Here is a 14,131-nt window from a genome sequence, read left to right as displayed (position 1 = left end):
TTTCCCTAAAATTTTATTAGGTTAAATAAAAATTTGAGAATTATATTAAAACATTAACAGGGTTATATGTTCTTCCTTGTCTGTGGCAATGGAATGTGGTTTTAATGTCTGATTTCCACCTTCCCTCCCCCATCCCAGTTGTGGAAACCCTGAGCGGAATAATCTGCAGCCAATGGTTTCAAACCAGTTTTCAGATTGAATGAATCATTCTTTCTTCCAAGGTCCTTATTAACATGTTATATGACTTGATCTCTTATCAAGCCATATTGCTTTTTACAGTACAAAAATGAAAAGAATTCCTGTTGTCCAAAGTCTGTTCTCCTACACTTTAAACAAATCTTGAATTGTTTTACTTTGTTATAAGAAACTACTTCACAAAATTGACTCTCTCTTCTTCTTCTTCTTTTTTTTTTCTTTTGCCACAAGTTTATTAGCTTAGACCTGCCTAGGCAGATATTGTGGTGAGCGTGTAGTAACTATTAATCGTTACTTTTCCCCTTGTTATTTTCCCTGTGCAGTTGTTAATGAAGTATGGCAAGAAGAAACAGTTGGGCGTCTGCTACAACTTATAGACCTTCCACTCCTTGACTCCCTCCTCAAACGGCAAGAGGTGGTACCTAAAGTTACTCAACCTAAGAGGCAGCCTGACTTGGTCAGCAACAGGAACTATCTGGATCGAGGGATTCTCAAGGCTTACAGTGAATCTCAGTATGTGGAAATATATATAATAATTTGAGTGTGTTTGTAGGAAGATATTAGTTTTAAGATAATCTTTTGACTTCTTCTGTCCATACAATCAGATATGCTTTGTCAATTGATACTATCAGTATTGGGAAAAATGAACAAAATTACCTTGGTCAAAATTACCGAGATTTAAATGTCATTATTTTTCATATTCATTTTTGTTTCACATATATCTCACTTGCACATCAAGTGAAGAAAATTATTCTGTTCCATCTTCTTTGTTAAAATGTAGGGCTGTCTGCTCTCTTAGAGCTGTCTGGTCTTCAAACGGACCTGGAACAAAAGGAACAGATTTGTCAAATTCTTAGACTCCTTTGACTATATATGCTTTTATAGTCTTCTAGAATGTGTATTAAATATGTTTTTTGAAATTGAGTTATTTGTAGTGAGGTGGATGGACCTAGAGACTGTCATGCAGAGTGAAGTAAGTCAGAAAGAGAAAAACAAACACCATATGCTAACACATATATATGGAATCTAAAAAGAAAAATAAATGGTTCTGATGAACCTATGGGCAGGACAGAAATAAAGACGCAGATGTAGAGAATGGACTTGAGGACGTGGGGATGGGGAAGGGTAAGCTGAGACAATGTAAGAGAGTGGCATGGACATATATACACTACCCAATGTAAAATAGATAGCTAGTGGGAAGCAGCTGCATTGCACAGGGAGATCAACTCAGTGCTTTGTGACAACCTAGAGGCGTGGGATAAGGAGGGTGGGAGGGAGATGCAAGAGGGAGGGGATATGGGTATGTACGTATACATATAGCCGATTCACTTTGTTATACCGCAGAAACTAACACAACATTGTAAAGCAATTATACTCCAATAAAGACGTTAAAAAAAAAAGAATATATACTTATCCCATATGTATTATAAGTTAAGCATATATATATATTTATTTTACTGCATCACCAACTTCCTGGTTGTTGTGATAAAAATCTATTATTTTATATTGAGTTTACTATACTTTTCATACATGAGTTCTCTTTTAAGAATTAGTTCTGCCATTATATTTAGTTTTACAACCATATTAAAAATAACAAAAAAATAAGTATGTTTTTAAATTAACTAGTTTTATTAAAGAAACCTTATGAAAATAACTCTTGCTCTCACCTCTGACTACACTCTCCTGATTAAAAATGTGAAGGCTTAACTCCAGGTGCTAAGGGAATTACGATTTCATTTTTCCTTAAGGAGGAGTTCTATATTCCTTATAACCTTGAAACTCTTCCCCTAAGTAAAATTATTAAATGTTAAAATCTTGTATTTTCTAGTTTATTTAACTTTTAGTGATTCTTGCGTTAGCAGATAGTGTTCCAGTAGTTAGGAAAATGCAAATGTTTGAAAGGAATATAACTTATATTTTCAGTACTTCACCATTTCTACATTCTAATGAATTATTAATAAACAGTTGGATGTCAAAAGGTAGCTTAAACCCTTATGTGAAAAAATTAATCCCAACATACTACTTATTGAACTCTATATAAAGAGGAAGCTTATTATTCTACAAGAATTTAAATTACATTTCTACAATCTAAAGTAACATGTGAAAAAAATCTATGATTACCTTAAATTTTAAGTACAGAATCAGAAATTGACCTTAAAGTTCATCTATCTACATCTTATTGATGAAGCTGATGACCAGAGGAGATGACATGACCTGGGTGGTGGCAGAATTAATTTGTCCTGAGTCCACAGCAGTGGAGGACATGATTTTTTTTAAACTATATATATTAACCATTAGTCATTCTGCAGATAAGTGGCTAAAGATGTGGCACATATATGTAATGGAATATTACTCAGCCATAAAAAGAAACAAAATTGAGTTATTTGTAGCAAGGCGAATGGACCTAGAGACTGTCATACAGAGTGAAGTAAGTCAGAAATTGAAAAACAAATACTGTATACTAACACATATATATGGAATCTAAAAAAAAAAAAGGTTCTAAAGAACCTAAGGACAAGACAGGAGTAAAGACCCAGACATAGAGAATGGACTTGAGGACACAGGGAGGGGGAAGGGTAAGCTGGGACGAAGTAAGAGAGTGGCATGGACATATATACACTACCAAATGTAAAATAGATAGCTAGTGGGAAGCAGCCAAATAGCACAGGGAGATCAGCTTTGTGCTTTGTGACCACCTAGAGGGGTAGGATAGGGAGGGTGGGAGGGAGACGCAAGAAGGAGGAGATATGGGGATATATGTATATGTATAGCTGATTCACTTTGTTATACAGCAGAAACTAACACACCATTGTAAAGCAATTATACTCCAATAAAGATGTTAAAAAAAAAACCCAAAACTTAGTCATTCTGCTCCTTGAAATATAGCAATTTTCTTAAGTTACCCAACTGGCATTTTATTAGAAATGGTAATTAATATTTAATTATTTTGAAACTGTACCTTATCTTCCTGTATTCTCTTCTAGCCAAAGTCAGAGATGATAGATCATACACAGAGCATTGAAGTAAGCAATACTATATTAGAAAAATGCTGGTCTAGGAGTCAGCTCTGGGATCTAGTCCTACCTGGGACCCTGAGCAAGCAACTTAGAGTTTCTGGACCTCCATAGTAAATTTAAGGACCAGAGTTTGAATTTTGATGTCTTTCTCAGGCCTATATTGTAGTGGATGGATTCTGTTTTCACTTAAAATAAAAAAGACATATTAAACCCAACTTTTTATCTGTGATTCATGATCTAGCTATATATTAAAAAGAATTACACATCTCTTTATCTAGGTGTATAGAGATTTATTCTGGTAGGAAACTTGAAATAGCTAGTAAATTAGGTACTGAGTGTATGTTGGTTATCCTTTGCTTTTTAAAATAATAATTATTTTCTCCCATAGGGAAGATGAGTGGCTTTCTTCAGCAATTGACTGCTTGGAATACCTTCCAGACCAGATGGTTGTAGACATAAGCAGAAACTTTCCTGAGCAACCAGATAGAATAGACTTAGTGAAAGAACTTCTGTTTGATGCCATTAGCAAATATTACAGTAGTAGGGAACCTCTGTTAAATCATCTATCTGATGTTCATAATGGAATTGCAGAACTCCTAGGTAAGTAAGATGTTACTGGATACAAGAATTTCTCTTGGAGGGAACAGGAAAAAGTTACTTGTCCTCAAAATTAACCAAAATGGTTACTACTTCAAGCTGAGAGTGGATCTGGATTAATCCATGGAAAGTGTGTTTTTTCCAAAACTTCTAGGCCTCATTTGGAAAGAGGCTTTAATAGACTCTGAAGTTATTCAGGGACTTCTGGTTGCTACAGGAGAATGCTGCTCTCATTCACTGGAAGCTTAATAAGCATAGAGTAGCAGTTCTCTTTTTCAGAAAGTGTTATCAGCACTATCACCATTCCCCCCTTCATTCTCTTCACAATGGCAGACACTCTGCTTTGTCTCTGTACCAGTGAGCCAGACTGTTCCATATGGCTTGTTGAAAACAAGTTGCAGGTTTCAGAGAATCGTTTATTTTTCTCAGGTAGGGTTGGATACATCAGTACTGTATACAAAGTGTACCCTCGAAATGTAGTGAATTATTGGAAAACATAGACTGAGAATTTATTTACAAACCAAGTTAGATTTAACATCTTAAGATTTGTGTATGACAAGGACTTAGGACTGGCCAATTTGAATATCTTTTTTAAAAAAAAATTATTATTTATTTTTGGCTGTGTTGGGTCTTTGTTGCTGTGTGCGGGCTTTCTCTAGTTGCAGTGAGCAGGGGCTACTCTTCCTTGAGGTGCATGGGCTTCACATTGCGGTGGCTTCTCTTGTTGCAGGGCATGGGCTCTAGGTACGTGGGCTTCAGTAGTTGTGGCATGTGGGCTCAGCAGTTGTGGCACACAGGTTTAGTTGCTCTGCGGCATGCCAGATCTTCCCAGACCAGGGACCGAACCTGTGTCCCCTGCATTGGCAGGTGGATTCTTAACCACTGTGCCACCAGGGAAGTTCCAAGTATAGGCTTTCTTGATGGTATTGGTCATTCATTATAATTCCTAGTCTTTTTGTTTTGCTTTTGAACATCATTTTGGATAAATATACTGGTTAGCGTAAGCTCTAACTTGAATTTTGTTCCCTTTGATATAGTCGTGTCTGGTCAAAATTAAAAGCATTTTTTTTCTTTTGGCTGAAGTGAATGGGAAGACTGAAATAGCATTAGAAGCTACTCAGCTCTTTCTAAAGCTTTTGGATTCCCAAAATAGAGAAGAATTTAGAAGACTACTGTATTTCATGGCTGTTGCAGCACATCCTTCTGAATTGAAATTGCAGAAAGAAGTAAGTCTTTTGTCTAAATGTTAATTGTATTCAGTATCTGTAATATTTATAGGACATATCCATCATCAACATCAATTATGCTGAAATGGATAGTAGCTATTAATATTTAACATTCCCTTTTATATTACAATTCTTAAAAATATATACTGTTGGGTATGTGTTGTTTTATTTTTATAGAGTGACAACCGAATGGTTGTGAAAAGGATATTCTCAAAAGCTATTGTTGACAATAAAAATTTATCCAAAGGCAAAACTGATCTTCTGGTACTCTTTTTAATGGATCATCAGAAAGATGTTTTTAAGGTAAAACTCTGAAAGTAGTTAAGTTGATCTTATGTAATAGATCACTAGATTAAAATGCATTTGAATAATGTATAATGTTCCATGTTCCTTCTTTTTTTTTTTTTTTTTTTTTAAGATTCCTGGAACTCTACATAAAATTGTCAGTGTTAAGCTCATGGACATTCAGAAGGGGAGAGATCCAAACAGAGACACAGGTAATCTGAGAAATACTACTTCCATGTCTCACAAGGATAAATTCCTGGTGTTTATTTGAAAGTGTTTTGCTGTAAGTAGTTGCACTTTAATTTCAACTAGACTCGAATCAATCTCCTCAGAGCCATCCAGACTTAGCTGAGAGCCTCCTTATGTCAAAAAGCAACTTGACAGGGTTAGAAAGTCAGCAGTGCTTAGCATCTTTACATGCATTTTACAAAATGGGGAAAAATATATATAAGTACAAAAGTGTTGCTTGATTTTTCTAGTTAAGTCTGAGGAATAGATTCATTAACTGAACTTTTTACTTTTAAACTTTAAGGATATATTTATTGCCAGAGAATTGATCAAAGTGATTATTCTGACCATACAAGGAAGACAACCAAGGATGAGCTAATGAATTTACTAAAAAATATTGATGAGGATTCAAAACTTTCTGCCAAAGAGAAGAAAAAATTGCTAGGTCAGTTCTACAAGTGTCACCCAGACATCTTTATTGAGTATTTTGGGGACTAAGTGTTCCAGTGTCTGTATATAACTTGTGAATTTTAAGAATAAATTATGTATCCTAAAGATCCAATCACATTGTAATATTGGGTGTTCTTCTAGATATGAAACTGTACTTAATAAAACTTTTTTGTATAACTTTTTGTGTCTGAGACTGAGTATTAGATGGTGTATTGCTGTTAAGTATTGACCTCTTTTAGGTGGGTTGATTTATAATTATTGTGCACGATACTTAATAGAACATCCTAGGAATTTAAATGATATGACATTGCAGTGTTTATATAAGAAAGTATTAAACAGTAATGAAGTCTGTAGTTACAAGTTAATAGGAGTATGGTTTGTACCTTGAAAGGTATACTTCTTTTTTTTTTTTTTTTTAAACAGTGGGCACTTGGTTTATTTACCTTCCTGAGAATCTACTTTGAATTTCAAATAACATCCTACAGCTTGGCTTGGGTTTTATTCTTTTTTTTTAAATTAATTGATTTATTTATTTATGGCTGTGTTGGGTCTTCATTTCTGTGCGAGGGCTTTCTCTAGTTGTGGCAAGCGGGGGCCACTCTTCATCGCGGTACGTGGACCGCTCACTATCGCAGCCTCTCTTGTTGCGGAGCACAGGCTCCAGATGCACAGGCTCAGTAGTTGTGGCTCACGGGCCTAGTTGCTCCGTGGCATGTGGAATCCTCCCAGACCAGGGCTCGAACCCGTGTCCCCTGCATTGGCAGGCAGATTCTCAACCACTGCGCCACCAGGGAAGCCCCGAAAGGTTTACTTCTTAAAGGTACAAGATAGAAACTTAGGCTGTGCTACAATGAATTTGTCAATTATCATAAACTGTAGACAAGTCAAAAATTGAACTGTCCTAATGCTTTTGAAAACTTCAACATCTTTTAAAGCTTATTGTGGAAAATTTCAAACATATATAAATATGGGGAGAACAGAATAATGAACTCTCATGTATTCATCATCCGGTTTCAACAGTGGTCAACGTATGGCCAATCATGTTTAATCTATTCTGTGCTCCCACCTCAGCAAATTTCATATATCCTATCACTTCATCCATAAAATTTCAGTATGTATAGCTAAAAGATAAGGACATTAAAAACATAACCACAGGGACTTCCCTGGTGGCTCAGTGGTTAAGAATCCGCCTGCTAATGCAGGGGACATGGGTTTGAGCCCTGGTCCAGGAAGATCCCACATGCTGCGGAGCAACTAAGCCCATGCGCCACAACTACTGAGCCTGCGCTCTGAAGCCTGCGAGCTACAACTACTGAGCCCATGTGCCACAACTACTGAAGCCCGCACGCATAGAGCCCATGCTCCGCAACAAGAGAAGCCACCGCAATAAGAAGCCTGCACACCGCAATGAAGAGTAGCCCCTGCTCACTGCAACTAGAGAAAGCCTGCGCACAGCAACGAAGATCCAACGCAGACAAAAATACATAAAATTAAATTTAAAAAAACATAACCACAGTGTCGTTATTACACACAAAGCCACAATTCCTTAATATCATCAAAATGCAGTCAGTGTTCACATTTTCTGATCTCAAATGATTTTGACAGTTTATTCAAATAGGGATCCAAACAAAGTTCATAAAGTACAATTGGTTAATGTGCTTCTTAAATGTTTTACTCTAGAGGTTTTTCTCTTTATCCCTCCTTCCTTCTCCTTTTTTCTCTTTCTGTCATTGAATAAACCTGGTCATCTGTTCTTGAGTTTCCCACAGTCTGGATTTAGCTGATTGCAAGCCTGTACTATCCTTTATCATGTTCCTCTGTGTCCTTCATTTCTTGTAAGTTAGAGCTAAAGTCTTCAACTTTTTATCCAAGTTAATGATTACTTTGGAACTACTGCACTGTCAAGATATACTTGGCAAATAGACGTGCAATATAATACTTTTATAATACAATTTTAAATTGTGCATCTTCACAAAAATAAAACCAAAAGATTAAAATGAGGCTGAGGGCTTCCCTGGTGGCACAGTGGTTAAGAGTCCGCCTGCCAGGGGCTTCCCTGGTGGCGCAGTGGTTGAGAGTCCGCCTGCCGATGCGGGGGACACGGGTTCGTGCCCCCGTCTGGGAGGATCCCACATGCCGCGGAGCGGCTGGGCCCGTGAGCCATGGCCGCTGAGCCTGCGCGTCCGGAGCCTGTGCTCCTCAATGGGAGAGGCCACAAACGTGAGAGGCCCGCACACTGCAAAAAAAGAAAAAAAAAAAAAAAAAAAGTCCGCCTGCCAGTGCAGGGGACACGGGTTCGACCCCTGGTCTGGGAAGATCCCACATGCTGCGGAGCAAAGAAGCCAGTGCTCCACAACTACTGAGCCTGCGCTCTAGAGCCCGTGAGCCACAACGAGAAGCCACTACAATGAGAAGCCTGCGCGCCGCAACAAAGAGTAGCCCCCGCTCGCTGCAACTGGAGAAAGCCCACGTGTGGCAATGAAGACCCAACGCAGCCAAAAATAAATATTTAAAAATTAAAAAAATGTAGGAATTATGACCATTCAAAGAAAAAATAATAAAATGAGGCTGAACTGTAAATTTAGACTTTTAATGAGAGGTAGGGAAAACTAAAATGATGTACCAATATGCTAGCATGTCAATCTTTTGTAAGATATAACTGATACTGACTAGTCTTTAAACGGGAAAAAGTTGAGGACATATCTATAGTATAAAATAACAATTCTCCTAATAAAGAAGGGAATAACTATGTCAGGTGGGTTTTTTGTGGTGTGTATTTTGCTTTGTTGCATAGGCAAGAAAGGAAGGCAGCTCTCTACAATGAAGTGAAAGAGAAGATACTGCATAATTCAGGGGTGAGGAAGCTTTTAGAAACAAACTACTGAAAGCGTGGTGAGACCACAGTTGACAAAAACTGTGTACTACCTGATTTGCAACCTTTATTTTGCACTTCATGGAATAACATGATTATTTGGCAACAAAACTAACACCTCTCCTTCAGGGGAAGGCAGAACTGCCTAGTTATATTCATGGTCCTAGAATAAATGGCCTTCTAATAGAATGTTAATTTCATGGAAAATCTAGTAAAACCACAGTTTACCTCAAACTTCATCAGCACAGAGTTTTAAGAAAAATTGGTCATGTTTATGGCAAGCATCATCAAAGTTTTAAACTACAGGTCTCGTGCTACCCTGAATGCCTTGGACAACCCTCTTGTATCACTAGAACTGTCAATCGTCATTTGCTGCTTGCCCTCACTCACTAATCCATGATGTCCTCTTGGAAAGCCATCCCCACTTAAACACCTGATGCCTAGGTAACTAAGAGCTTCCCCACCACTCTAGTTGAGTAGCCCAGGGCTAAGCACTGATCCAAGGACAGCCTACCTGGAGGCTAATGAGACTGTGCACAAAAATCAGCTTGGCCAATCAAATTCTGTATAGAAAGATCTAAATTTTGAAGGAGGAACGACTAAAAAATAAAGAAGCTAGTCTGTAGTGTAGAGAGGAGTGAAGCCAACTGCAGCAAGGAGTAGAGATGTGATGGAAGAGATCCTGTGTGTCCTGGGGAGATGATAGAGTAGTAATAATCTACAGCAGCAGCCAGCTTGCTTCTTCCAAACCCTAGGTAGCCCATCAGTGAAATCTCTTTACCTTGAGGTAATTTGAATTTCCAGTTCTTGTAGCCAAAAAGCAAACTGGAACATGTGTCAATGTTTTTAAGATTTAAAGGAAACAATTCAAAATATATCAAAAGATTACAAGTGAGCCATCCAAGTCAAATCAATGGTTTTGGTGGTGTTGCAGCATCTTCTCCACATGTGAAAATTGTTTATACTCATCCTTCAAGGAAGGTAGGGGGACTCTCCCTGGGGGTGTGGAGGTGGGGGTAGATCTCTCTAGGAAGGTGGTTTTGGCCTGGCTGCCTCTTAGAATCACCTGGGAAGCTTAAAAATTCTTGCCTGGCATCACCACTCACCCCACCCCCCTGAGCTTCGGATGATAGCTTTAGAACCACTGCTCCCCAGGAGATTCTGAGGTGGAGTCAGGGTTGAGAACCACTCATCTAGAGACTATGGTGTATTCGTCTGGACTCAGAAGTGAGAATTGAATGTTTTCTGCCTAAATCTTAGTTCGTTAACTGAGTGTCTTAACGTTTTTTCCCCCTCTAAAGTGAATCCTCACCTGAGAACTGTGTGTGTTTAAGGGAAAAATTCTTACTTTAATGTGCTAGTTAGTGAATGGTTTGAGGTTGCTGTATTGCCATCAGTCTTCAATACTTTAGGAGTAACTTTCCACGTGTGATCAATTTAGATGTAGCGTTTTTTAAAAATAAATTTATTAATTTATTATTGGCTGCATTGGGTCTTTGTTTCTTCGCCCCTTGGAGGGAGGGGGGCTGGGGGGACTACTTTACATTGCGGTTGTGGGAGCTTCTCGTTGCGGTGGCTTTTCTCGCTTCGGAGCACGGGCCTAGGCACGCGAGCATTCAGAAGTTGTGGCTCCCGGGCTCTAGAGCGTAGGGTCAGTAGTTGTGGTACCCAGGTTTAGTTGCTCCCCCGCATGTGAGATCTTCCCTGACCAGTGCTTGAACCCGTGTCCCCTGCACTGGTAGGTGGATTTTTAACCACTGCGCCACCAGGGAAGCTCGCGGTGTGGTGTTTGAAAGCACTAATTCCACTCCATCTTGTTGTGTTCTAGTTACTTAAATTTAGCAGGTTTTATAGGCTGCAGGTAGGAGACTTGATTGTTACCTTCATTTTAAGGCATATATGTAAAGCATTTTACTCACGAACAGTTAAGAGTCACGTAGCTTTTACTTTTTAAGATTAGGCCCCAAAACTATTTCTATTCGTTTAGCTTACTATTTTACTACTACAGGCTGAGAAAAGCATGGTTTTCTAGTTATCCAGCGCAGCGATAGCCACGGCCCGGGTACCTGGGACAAAAGGAAAGGAGGCTCCAAAACAAGCTTGTCTTAACATGGGATGTTTCCTTTCTAGAACGCAGACGGCACATAAAATGCTGAGTGCTCACTGTGTTTCTCAACTGTCTAAACCGAGCTGAACCCTCATGGGACGTGTTTGCCCCCTCACCTTCCATCTTTTCAGGGCTAAAGTCTCGCTCTTCCTGTCGACAAAGTGTAGCAGCCATTTAGATAAAAGAGATGACCCAAACCAAACCGAATCTGTGCCATTAAATGAGACTTGGCTGTCAAGGTGGTGGGCGTGCCTTTTTTCTAACAGCCAAAATGAGGGGAGGGGAATGAACTATACGCTGCTACAAAACGTGATGTAATATTTAAATTTGAAAACCAGGGCGGGGAAAGCTTTGCAGCTAAACTGCCAACCCTTTTCCGTTATCTTGACTGGCTCCGCGACCCCTCTCCCGCCGCCCGCCTTTCCGTACGGAAACATGGCGCCGCCCTCTGTGGCGTGGGGGTGCCTCCCGGCTCCGAGTCACTGCCCACTAGACTCTCTCCGCCGGCATCCGGCCGCGTCTGCCGCCTTTCCGTACGGAAACATGGCGTCGCCCTGCGTGGGACCGGCGCCTCCGGGCTAAGAGGTCTCTCCCGCTGTCCGACGCTGAGGAGCTGCGGCGTTGGCCGCTGCCCACCCGAGCCGGTCGAGGAGGACTGCTCGCAGCGCAGTGAGGGGTGCGGCCTGGGAGGGGCAGAGGCTGACCCGCCCTGCCCGACGCGCATCCTCCCCGCCTCCGCCGCGGCGCCAGCCCCCGTCAGATTCCCGGCCGAGCGGCAGGAGGGAGGACGCCGACTCCGCTGCAGGTGAGGGAAACGGAGGCTGGCAGCCCTGCGGGGCCCGCACGGGAGGAACAAGGTCGAGATTACAGGCATTTCTTCGCCTTTTTCCGTCGGTCAGTTCCCGGCGATGTCGGGTGGAGGCTAGGAAGAGGCAGAGATGGCGGGAGGGTTGAGTCTTAGCGCGGCCTTTGTCCCACCCCTCGAGGCCGTCCTCCAGGCGCGCCCCGCTTCCTTTGCTTGCTCCCGGCCCGGCCACTCCCTCGCCGGCCCAAACAGTTGTTTACAACGGAATCCGGACGCTGGGCGTGAGTGGCGCTGAGTGCTAGGGGAGGTGATTCTCGCCGGCGATGGACAGAGCTCTTTTCTTTTGCTGAAAGACCCTTTCTTCTGGGGAGTCTCTTGTGAGCAGCTTGGGCTCGGCTTGCGGCTCAGATAGACGGTGTTCACGGCAAGTGCGGGGGTCTTCTATCCCTCGGTTCCCTTTTTAGGCATAGCACTTGGGGCTTGTTGAGTGAATGAGCACGCTGTACGCAGTTAAATGGTTCCTCGCTGCATCCTGTAGTCCTCTAATTATAGTTACCATTTGTGGGAAGCCTGTTGTGCACCAGCTGTCGTTATGTACGCTCTGTCGTTTACCCGTCCCCCAAACCCAAGAGGCAGGTAGCTGCATTTTACAGTTGAGGAAATTGAAGTTAACACAGCTAGTAAAGAGCCAGAATTGGAACCCAGCTATGTCTGAGACCAACGCCCATGCGTCCCGTATAAACTGACATTAAAGAGATGACACAGCTATCAACAAATACTTAGTGGGTATCAGTTTGGAGGATATACTTATATGTGTGGAGCATACGTAGGGAATGTGGTTGGTCTGGCCCTTAAGAAGTTAAAAATCTAGTTGAAGAGTTTTTTAAAAAATAAGAACTTGTAATTTTACCCTCTGACCCCAACCCATCTCTCCTCCATCACCTGCTGCTTGTTCGTCTACTTATTTTCTTCTGCTTTCGCTTATGCCCTTTGAGTGAAATGCTGCCCTTTGTGTGAAAGGCCCCCCTTTTCACCTCCAGATAGTTTTTTGGTTTTTTTTTTTTTTGGCCGCACAGCCTGGCTTGCCAGATATTAGTTCCCCGACCAGGGATCGAACCCGTCTCCCCTGGAGTGGAAGTGCTGAGTCCTAACCACTGGACCGCCAGGGAATTCTCTCCAGATGGTTTTTAATTGGGTGAAATCCTACTCTTTTCAAAAAGACAAGCTCAAATGTCACCTTTTCTGGTAAGGTTATCTCAACCTCCTTCCAGGCAGAATTAGTTTCTCCCTCTGCTGTATATTCCCCTAGTGATTTCATAATGCCATTAACGCTTAAGTTTCACTATATTTCCTTGTAAGAATGTCTCTCTCCCTCTGTAGACCATGCCTTTTCATCGTTGTATTCCTATTTAAATCAGGATATTTTGAATTGGATTTAAGACAATGATGAATGCCAGATGTCTAATAACCATCCCTACAGGAGGTCAGAGAAAGGTGCAAACATTGGTGAGGCTGGGAAGTGACCTGGGAGGAGGTAGGCGTTGAGCCGAATTTTACAAGGATGGGTTAGTTTACTAAACTTAGTATTAAAGACCCGGAAATCCTGATTTTCCTCCTTATTGCACAGAATGCATTACTTCATCCTTCTGAGCTAATTCCCAGCATATGAAGAGGATAAAATTAGAAGTGTTTTTGTTGGTCCTTTCTCATAGAATATGCTGGTAATGTTATCTTTTGGGTCTTGGAGCATTTCCAGAGCCAGACAGGATTTAGGACAGAGGAGATGGGTGTCTGGAGTGGGTTGCTGGAAGGTAAAAGGGAACTACATTAAAGCAACCTTCATATTAATACTACAGGCCTGAAAATGTCAATTCCAATAACTTCATTCTATTTAATGGGGGTATCTGATGTTCAGATAATTATATCAAGTGATTCTTCTCTTCTAACGTACAGAAGAGAGTCTGCCAAACCTCCTGAAAATAGTCAACATTTCTTTTGATCCCTGGATTAACATCCAGGTGTGTAATAAAGTCTGATTAGTGCTTATGAAAATGTTTTGTGATCTCCAAGTGCTGATAGTACAAATGCTAATATTTTCAGTATTATAAATGCAGAAAATGTTGTGTCTTTCTTTGCCCTTACTTAGAAACACATTAAGAATAGAGAACTCTAGGGAAAAAAAAAACTTGACAAAAACCATTTATAGTAATTCAGAGGTTACTATTCCAGGCCTTTATTAACCAGGCCCAAACCAGCGTGTTAAGTGTTACTCCTCTTCTAATCAGCAACTAAGACAATTAAAATCCCTCCCAACCACATACATTATGGTTGTCTGCAACTTCCTACTTT

At 40.7% G+C, this 14,131-nt stretch overlaps 2 protein-coding genes across 3 annotated transcripts in view; both read left to right on the top strand.

Annotated features, from left to right (window-relative positions):
• The window catches only part of DEPDC7 (DEP domain containing 7), a 19,620-nt gene extending 13,445 nt beyond the window's left edge, over positions 1 to 6,175 (top strand). The window contains exons 4-9 of the mRNA XM_007468090.1: positions 519 to 708; positions 3,601 to 3,812; positions 4,893 to 5,035; positions 5,213 to 5,338; positions 5,454 to 5,532; positions 5,853 to 6,175. Of these exons, the coding sequence (XP_007468152.1) occupies positions 519 to 708; positions 3,601 to 3,812; positions 4,893 to 5,035; positions 5,213 to 5,338; positions 5,454 to 5,532; positions 5,853 to 6,046 (944 nt within the window). The 3' untranslated portion in view covers positions 6,047 to 6,175. The remainder of the gene's footprint in view (positions 1 to 518; positions 709 to 3,600; positions 3,813 to 4,892; positions 5,036 to 5,212; positions 5,339 to 5,453; positions 5,533 to 5,852) is intronic.
• A 5,273-nt stretch (positions 6,176 to 11,448) lies between these two features.
• The window catches only part of TCP11L1 (t-complex 11 like 1), a 30,882-nt gene continuing 28,199 nt past the window's right edge, over positions 11,449 to 14,131 (top strand). Inside the window, exon 1 of one of the 2 annotated variants that reach the window (XM_007468089.1) lies at positions 11,449 to 11,782. The gene's annotated coding sequence lies outside the window, so the exon portion shown is untranslated. Of the gene's footprint in view, positions 11,783 to 12,023; positions 12,211 to 14,131 lie in introns of those variants that run through there. The other variant, XM_007468088.1, reaches the window with a different exon arrangement.

Source organism: Lipotes vexillifer, unplaced genomic scaffold, assembly GCF_000442215.2.
Source record: "Lipotes vexillifer unplaced genomic scaffold, Lipotes_vexillifer_v1.1 scaffold451, whole genome shotgun sequence".
Taxonomy (NCBI): Eukaryota; Metazoa; Chordata; class Mammalia; order Artiodactyla; family Lipotidae; genus Lipotes; species Lipotes vexillifer.
This window is presented reverse-complemented; position numbering and strand designations above follow the sequence as displayed.